Source organism: Culex pipiens, chromosome 3, assembly GCF_016801865.2.
Source record: "Culex pipiens pallens isolate TS chromosome 3, TS_CPP_V2, whole genome shotgun sequence".
Lineage (NCBI taxonomy): Eukaryota > Metazoa > Arthropoda > Insecta > Diptera > Culicidae > Culex > Culex pipiens.
This window is the reverse complement of record NC_068939.1, coordinates 100374365-100382319: the sequence shown is the minus strand read 5'-3', so window position 1 is coordinate 100382319 and position 7955 is coordinate 100374365. Positions and strand designations below refer to the sequence as shown.

General features: G+C 42.1%; 1 protein-coding gene and 2 pseudogenes across 1 annotated transcript; 2 read left to right on the top strand and 1 right to left on the bottom strand.

Moving 5' to 3' along the window:
- Positions 1-69: 69 nt before the first annotated feature.
- LOC120430635 (hexamerin-1.1-like) lies at positions 70-2350 on the bottom strand. The gene is made up of 2 exons (XM_039595730.2): positions 2203-2350; positions 70-2145 (listed from the first exon to the last, which is right to left on the bottom strand). The coding sequence occupies exons 1-2, from the start codon at positions 2291-2293 to the stop codon at positions 173-175; spliced, it is 2064 nt and encodes a 687-aa protein (XP_039451664.1). The 5' UTR covers positions 2294-2350; the 3' UTR covers positions 70-172.
- Positions 2351-6991: 4641 nt separating this feature from the next.
- On the top strand, positions 6992-7140 carry LOC120430642 (5.8S ribosomal RNA; annotated as a pseudogene).
- Positions 7141-7532: 392 nt separating this feature from the next.
- Positions 7533-7955, top strand: part of LOC120430643 (large subunit ribosomal RNA) — a 3305-nt pseudogene continuing 2882 nt past the window's right edge.

The following is a 7955-nucleotide window of genomic DNA, read 5'->3' as shown; positions in this document are numbered from 1 at the left end:
CCTGACTATTAAAATTAAAGTTAAATTTATAAGATGTGATAAAATAAACCATGAATTGTTTACACAGCATTGTTGAAGCTTTGCCATGCTTAGTGCTTTTTATTCGTAATCATTGTCAATATGGGTAACAAGTAACAATATATGGTAGCGTTTCGTTGCCGTTTTGTTCAGCTCAGTACTTTATGTCGTCAGTATGGTAGATGAACACATCCTTGAACATCATATTCTTGGTGTACCAGTAGGTGAAGTCGATCTCGCGATCGAAGGGGAATCCCATGGGCAGGGTGTCGAAGTATCGAAGTCCGGTTCCAACACCGCACGAGAAGTACTTATCGAAGAAAGACAGATCCTTGACGCCTTCGGTGGTGGTGGTATACGGGGTGATGATGAAGTAGAACTGCATCGCAAGACCACTTGGCCAGCCCTTCGGCAAGATAAGACGATCGGGGAAGCCACAGTGTGCCTCGGACATGTCCAGAATGAACTTGTCCTTGCCTTCGAATGAGGTCATAATTTTCTTATACAGATCGGTGTACATGGTGCGATCCTTTACACTCCAGAAGAAGTCGCGAGAGTTGCGCACGAAAGTGTTCTTTCCAACAATCAGATCCACCAGGTATTGGTCGATCTCAACGAAGTACTTTCTGTAGTACTCGAGATCCAAGAACTTGTCAAACTTCGGTCCCAGGAAGACACGAACAACACCCTTGCCCTTGAACTCTGACATTACATCCAGAGTGTAGGTGAATGGCTTGTGATTCAATCGCTTGGTGCGTCCTATAACGGACAAGTCCCAGAATTTGTTGACGTTGGTCATTGGGATAACGTTAGAGATATCAGCATCGAAGAAGTCAAAATACGTGAGCAGTTTGTCAATGACAACATCTTTGATAACGACACCCTTGAAGCTCAGATCATCGAAAGTGTAGTATGGCAGGTAGCTCTTGAATAAATAATAGAAGTCCAGAAGGCGATCCCACAACGAGTAGAACACTGGGTCACGAAGGGTCGTTTCGAAGTGCATCATCAGAGTGGGCCAGGTCTTGAAGGTTTCAAAGTCAACTCCGGATAGCACGAAGCGGGACAGAGTCTCGATGAATCCAAAGTATCCATAGTTCATGGTTTCGACGTTACCAACGATGATGTTGCCCAGATAGTCGATGTTTTCCCATTTGCGCAGGTCGATCTTGGTTCCGTCGTCGAGCAGGAAGTAGCCCTGGTCGATGATCTTGCGCACGCGGAATTCCCAGTCCTTGATCCAGTCCAGCTTAACGTAATCGTAGTCGCGCAGCATGTAATTGACATCGCGATTTTTGAACGGAATACCATTCCAGTAGCTAAGCAGCGAGAAGTATCCAAACTTAAGTGGGAATCGCCAAGTCAGGGTTCCAATTTTCGGCAGGAAGTTCGAGAAACGTTCCAGGTTGTATCTTGCCAACAGCTGCTGGTGCATGTAAAAGTACATCTCTCCACGACGGTCCTTGAACAGTCCAAATTCATCACCACCCAGGAAAAACGGATAATCCATCATGAAATAGTAGTAGAACGAGTTAAGACCGACATCCTCGTAGTAGTAGTTCAGATTAAAGTCACCGTACACCTTATACTCTGTGGGATAGGTCAGAGTGTAATTCGAGTAAACCACGTTATACTTTCCGTTGCCGTAGAATCCAAACTTGGGATCATACATTTTACGGTAGTTGACCGAACGAATCATGTCCGTGTTGAAGAAGTAGTACGGGTAGATCTCATAAATCGCTGGCAAGATGATTCCCTTCAGGTCCGTGCGATGCAAAACGGTCAGCGTGACGGCATAGATGAACATGCCCTCGTTGACGTTCTCGCGGGCCCAGATGATGTTCTTGTACAGTGTGTCCCAATCCTTGCAGTTGTACAGGAACGTGAACAGAAGGTAGGTCTGCTTCAGATGGAGTTTGTTGTAGATGGTGAAGATCTCGCCCTTCTCCAGGTATCCGAGCTTGTAGAAGTTGAAGAACTTGTACACGATGTCATAGTTCAGGTACAGGGACTTGTCCTCGACCCAAACCTTGGAGTATGGCAAGTATTCCTCATACTGCAATGGTAGATGAATGTTTCTCAGGATTTCAAAGAAGAATTTTTGCTTCAATAGGAAATCCTTGTCGGCTGTAAGAAAAAAAAAACATTAAACCATTTCAAACTTAAACAAAGAACCAAACTTACCATAGGTTATGTCGGTTTTGAGGGAGGGTGTGTACGATCCGCTGACCACGACGGCCAGGGAAACCGCGATCGCTGCTATAGCCCACTTCATCCTGTTGCACTACACCTTCTAGTGAGGAAGCTGCACTGATGATTTGCTGCATCGTTGCAACATGCTTTTATACCCCCGGATGACGGTAGTCTCCGGACGGTGATAACGAGGCGCGTGCCTTCGAGGATTCGATATCAGGTAGTACTATGTTATTGTTCCAATGCATTCCGTGATAACCCTTGGGGGCATGTTCGGTTGCTGCGAGGAATTCTCGGACTCCGTCTGGCTGAGATAATGGAGGGATATGACGGCGTGTTGCTTGCATTTGTATTTTGGCATTTTCTGGACTTTTCACGTTTTAATTCACGTGAGATCTTGAGAAATTATTAGGACGTCATTTATACAAATATGACAAATGCCTGCTGTTTGCTTAACATATTTTTTTTCAAATTATTTTTTTTTCATTTTTTAACCTGAAATTCTTCTGCAGCTGCGGCGCGTGCCTCACTTTTGATAACATGTGTCCAATGCACTTGGTGATAACCTGAGACATATTTTTCTTGAATAGAAATTAATGCCTAGTCTAGGCTGAGTGAATCTTTTTGGGATTCTTATTTGGTTAAATATATATGGGTCATTTATTTCATTTGGTGGTATAATGGACTTAACCTTCTAGGATTTGGCCCAAATTTTGAGAGAATACAAAACACATGCACATAAGAAAAAATAAAATTCTTTGAAAACATCGTCATTAAAACTCGGTTGAATTAACATAGTACTTAAAAAAATTATAACAAATTTTGATTTTAGGGGAAACAATTCAAGTTTTGTCTGATTGTTTTCTTATTTTATATTATTTATCATCAGAGTGCATATTTAAAATAATATGCACTGCTAAGGCTTCATCCATAAAGTACGTCACGCTAAAATCAGCCAAAATTAACTCCCACCCCTCCCCCCCTTGCTAACTCTTTTCCTATACTTATAACACGCTATGTCACACTTGCTCAGACCCTCCTCCCCCCCTAGAGCGTGACATACTTTATGGATGACGCCTAAATTATCCTTCAAATTAAATGTGTAAATAGGCCAAAACCTTATTTTAAAGGGAATTGAAAATGTTATGGGAACCGTATTGTAGGGGTAAGCGTGGTTGCCTCTCACCCAGTCGGATTGGGTTCGATCCCAGACGGTCCCGGTTGCATTTTTCGAGACGAGATTTGTGTGATCACGCCTTCCGTCGGACGGGAAGTAAATGTTGGCCCCGGTCTAACCTAAAGGGTTAGGTCCACTAGCGTGCATGGGTGGGACAACATGGGGCAACTGCCCCACCATCCTCAGAAATTTGTTCTAAATTTGGTCAGGGGGTGTCCACAAATAACGTATTTTTTTCAAAACGTTCATATTATTGCCCCACCTTCCTCAAAGAGCTGGGCACGCTAGTGGTTAGGTCGTTAGCTCAATCCAGGTGTAATGCTCTAGAGCGAATAATTTGATTTTTGATTTTTTGAAAATGTAATTTGTCTGATTACTTTGGACAACTGTCTGCATTATAAAACCTCCACGTTCCACGTTTTGTCTATTTGAATGGTTGACACGGAATAACCTGATTATCAAAATTGTAAAAATAAAATCCAAAATAACACTGTAAAATTTCACGGTGTTAAACGCAGTTTTGGTGTACACTGAAATCCCGACCATGGTAATTTTATAAACATTCGCTGAAAATGCTGCTAATTAAAATAACACTGGCTTTTCAGTAAAAGTAAATGCAAAAATCCAGTTTTTTAAGCGAAGATGGCGTTACGAATGGTGCACGCTCGAAATGTCAAAATCACGCAGTGGTAGCAACATTACAAAAAAGGGCCATGGCATGACAGCCACGCTTTTCTTGTAATGTTTTTACAACTGCGCGATTTTGACATTTCGGGCGTGCACTATTCGTAACGCCATCTTCGCTTTAAAATCTGGATAGTAAATTGTACCATGCTTCCTCAAAACAACATGTTAGTAATTACGAAATTATGATCATCCTTTCTATTTTGTAGGGTTAAAATTACTATGCGCTCGTCGAAAAATCGTAAAATTCGTAAAATTGACAACGTAATTCATTCAATTCAGGTACGCGATGCGTTTAGCAAAGACGTCTACGTCGGTGCGTGTTCTCAATTTAACCCTACAATATGGTAGCAATTACCATTGTTGGGCTTTCAGTGAATGTTAATGTATAATACAAGACTTCAACTCTTAAAAACGAAGTTGATTTTATAGCTGTCGCTAGTACCAACCACTAGTGTCTTCTTTTAAACTACAAGGACTTCGCCTCCCTGGGCTCTTAAGTGTTTGAGTACGGCGCCGGATATCCATATTTACACTTAGAATTTGAGAGCGCCCGCCGTGGGATTCGAACCAGCAACCACTGGATTGTGAGTCCAGGGTGCGGTCCGATTGATCCACACGGGCGGAACTTCAACTCTTGTTCATTAAAATTCTCCATTAAAACCGGAAATGGATTTTATTTGTAGTTTTTTGATTTGGCTAATACTTTGTGGGGACCAAAGAAGACATATATTCATTCATGGCTACTACTTTCAAAATTCTATGATGTTCATTCCTTTCTTGTCATATACAGCTAGGGGAACTATACCCTTTTTCAGTCTATTTCTATTATCGGCACTTTGAACATGAATTACAGCTTTCATAAAGTGTTTTTGATTGTTCCAAAGTAATAAATAGCTCAAACAAAAGTGAGCAAGCAACTCGCCATTTTTGACACATCTGAAAATGATGATTCAATAGCGGAAAACGGCAAAGGTGATGAGAATTGATCGAACGGCTTAGAGTGATTTAAATGGGTATATTTCCTCTACTTCGATCATTTCGTGTTCGACGAATTAAAAGTCCTGAGTTAGATTAGAAACTTATTTTATTTGTAGAAAAAAACACAATAACGAATAGTTGTACATAATACAGAATTATACTGAATGATGTGATGTGGTGTTATATTTACAGTGTTCCGATTCAATAATTCACATGATGACATGGGCCTTAAGGGGTTACCTACATGTAAAAATCACAAAATTTCATGTTTCAGAAAATTTATTCAATCCACTTAAAATATGATGTTCAATCACTCCTGAAAGTTTCATGAAGATATTCCATGTCTAAACTGAGTAAGAGATGATTTACGCTCAAAATTTTGCCATGCGCAAAGCGAACTGTCAAACTTTGTGAGCGTTTTTCTCTAAACGCCGAGTTGATTTACGGGTGCCATGATATCTCGAGATGGGATGGACCAAACTGGCTGAAATTTGAGGTGAAGACTTGCAAGACATATTTCGTGTGCATGACGAAGCCCGATTTTGAAATTTTGCATTTTTTAAAAATACAAAAATCAAAAACTGACGATTTTTTATATGAAAAACACAGAAATATTTTTATCATTTTTTCAAATATTTTTTTTGAAAAACGGGCTTCGTCATGAACACAGGACCGGTTTAACGAGGCTTCACTAAAATTTTGAGCCGATTTGGTCAAAGCAGTGTTGAGATATCGTTTTTTGAAACTGCTTACTTCAAATATCTATATCTCGGCAATTATACAACCAAATGTCTTCAAATTTATTTTATAATAGTTGAAAATATTTATTTTAATGCCCTTAAAACAAATTTAAAAAATGTTTAAGTGTGTGCTCAAACCAACCTCTGAAATTTTTGCCGATTTATATGTATGAAACCCCTTAACAAAAGTGCTCGGATCGGCATCTAATGTGGTCTGGGATTCTCTGTCCTAAATAGTTGTACACATATTTTTGTTAGGCCCAAGGGTGGCTCACTTCGAATGCATTTTAATGCATTTTACACATTCGATGGGAATTCAGTGGACATTCGGTGTACATTCTTTCCCATGCATTTTATTTTACAAATTGCACCTAATTTACATTTAATGCACGTAAAATGCTTATTCGATGCACATTTATTCCTAATTGGGATACGCCGGGAACGTCATGCGCGGTTCTGCGGAACGGTGCGCACTTGGAGATGCATGCATGTATCTACCACCGAGAGCGCGCACCCAGCCAGCCGCTTTGACTTCCCTTCTGGGACGGTACATTGAGGTGAGTCGAGTGTACTCCGACTCGTGTGTCGATATGAGGGCTGTCGTGTGCGCGCACAGAGGTGTCGTCGTTAAGCCAAATTCGCTTAAGGGATGTTAAGCCAAGTTGGCTTAAGAAGCAAAGTTGGCTTGGCTTGGACATGTGAATTTTGCCCTTCTGGGACGGTACATTGAGGTGAGTCGAGTGTACTCCGACTCGTGTGTCGATGTGAGGGCTGTCGTGTGCGCGCACAGAGGTGTATTTTTTTTGTCGTTCATGAGCGTATATGAAAATTACACCATCGAACCGGGAACGTCATACGCGGTTCTGCGGAGCGGTGCGCACTCGGAGATGCATGTACGTATCTACCACCGAGAGCGTGCACACAGCCAGCCGTTTTGACTACCCGGCTGGGACGGTACATTGAGGTAGTATGGATGGCTCTCGGAGTAAACTACCAAAAGGCTGGCTAGTCAATATCGCGGCACCGAGTGAGCGCGTGATAGGTTCATTTTATAACGCGCTACGCTACCACGGTACGCGTGGTCCGTGCAAACACGCACGGTAGGTCTGGTCATCCTGTACAGAACTCTTGCAGTACTGTGCAACCATCAAAACAGTGTTTCATTTTTGAATACATGCGAATGCATAACAAACCATCAAACCCTAGGCAGGGGATCACTCGGCTCGTGGATCGATGAAGACCGCATTTAAATGCGAGTCATAATGTGAACTACAGGACACATGAACATTGACAAGTTGAACGCATAATACACATCGTACAACGCGATGTACACAATTTTGAGTGCTTGTATTTATACATCTAACTGTGTTGTACTCTCGTAGGTATCGATCGAGGGTTGCAGTCATAAAAATGTAACAAATGACTAAGAAAGGTTGCAGTCGTGATAATATTACAATGACTAGAGCGTATCTAGAATGATTATAAGGGTTATAAACAAGCTTGGAAAGACTGCACAGATTCCGAGCAATGAGGCTTTCACGACTGCTGGGGCGGTGCACTGAGGTAGACCGGGTGGCTCCCGGGTCTAAAATCGATACAGTATACGAGAGTACGCACGCAGCATGGTGTTTTGCTACCTTATGTGGTGGCAAAACATTTAAGATCCTCGGTTCGAGTGCGACGACCACATCGGTGCGCGCGTACAAACTTGACTCGAGGACACACTGTGTCTAAAACCGTGGCCTCAAATATTGTGTGACTACCCCCTAACATTTATGAAGGGGAGGAAAAGAAACTAACAAGGATTCCCCGAGTAGCTGCGAGCGAAAAGGGATGAGCTCAGCACGTAGGGGTGATGCACTTGTGTGTCTACCCGGTTCCGTGTACTGGAAAATTTGTCATCTGCCATGCCCAGCGTAAGGTCCAAGTTCAACTAGAATGTGGCTTTTAATCCCATAGAGGGTGATAGGCCCGTAGGACGGCGCTGATGGTGGAAAATTTTTCCATGGAGTCGTGTTGCTTGATAGTGCAGCACAAAGTGGGAGGTAAACTCCTTCTAAAGCTAAATATCACCACGAGACCGATAGCGAACAAGTACCGTGAGGGAAAGTTGAAAAGCACTCTGAATAGAGAGTCAAAAAGTACGTGAAACTGCCTAGGGT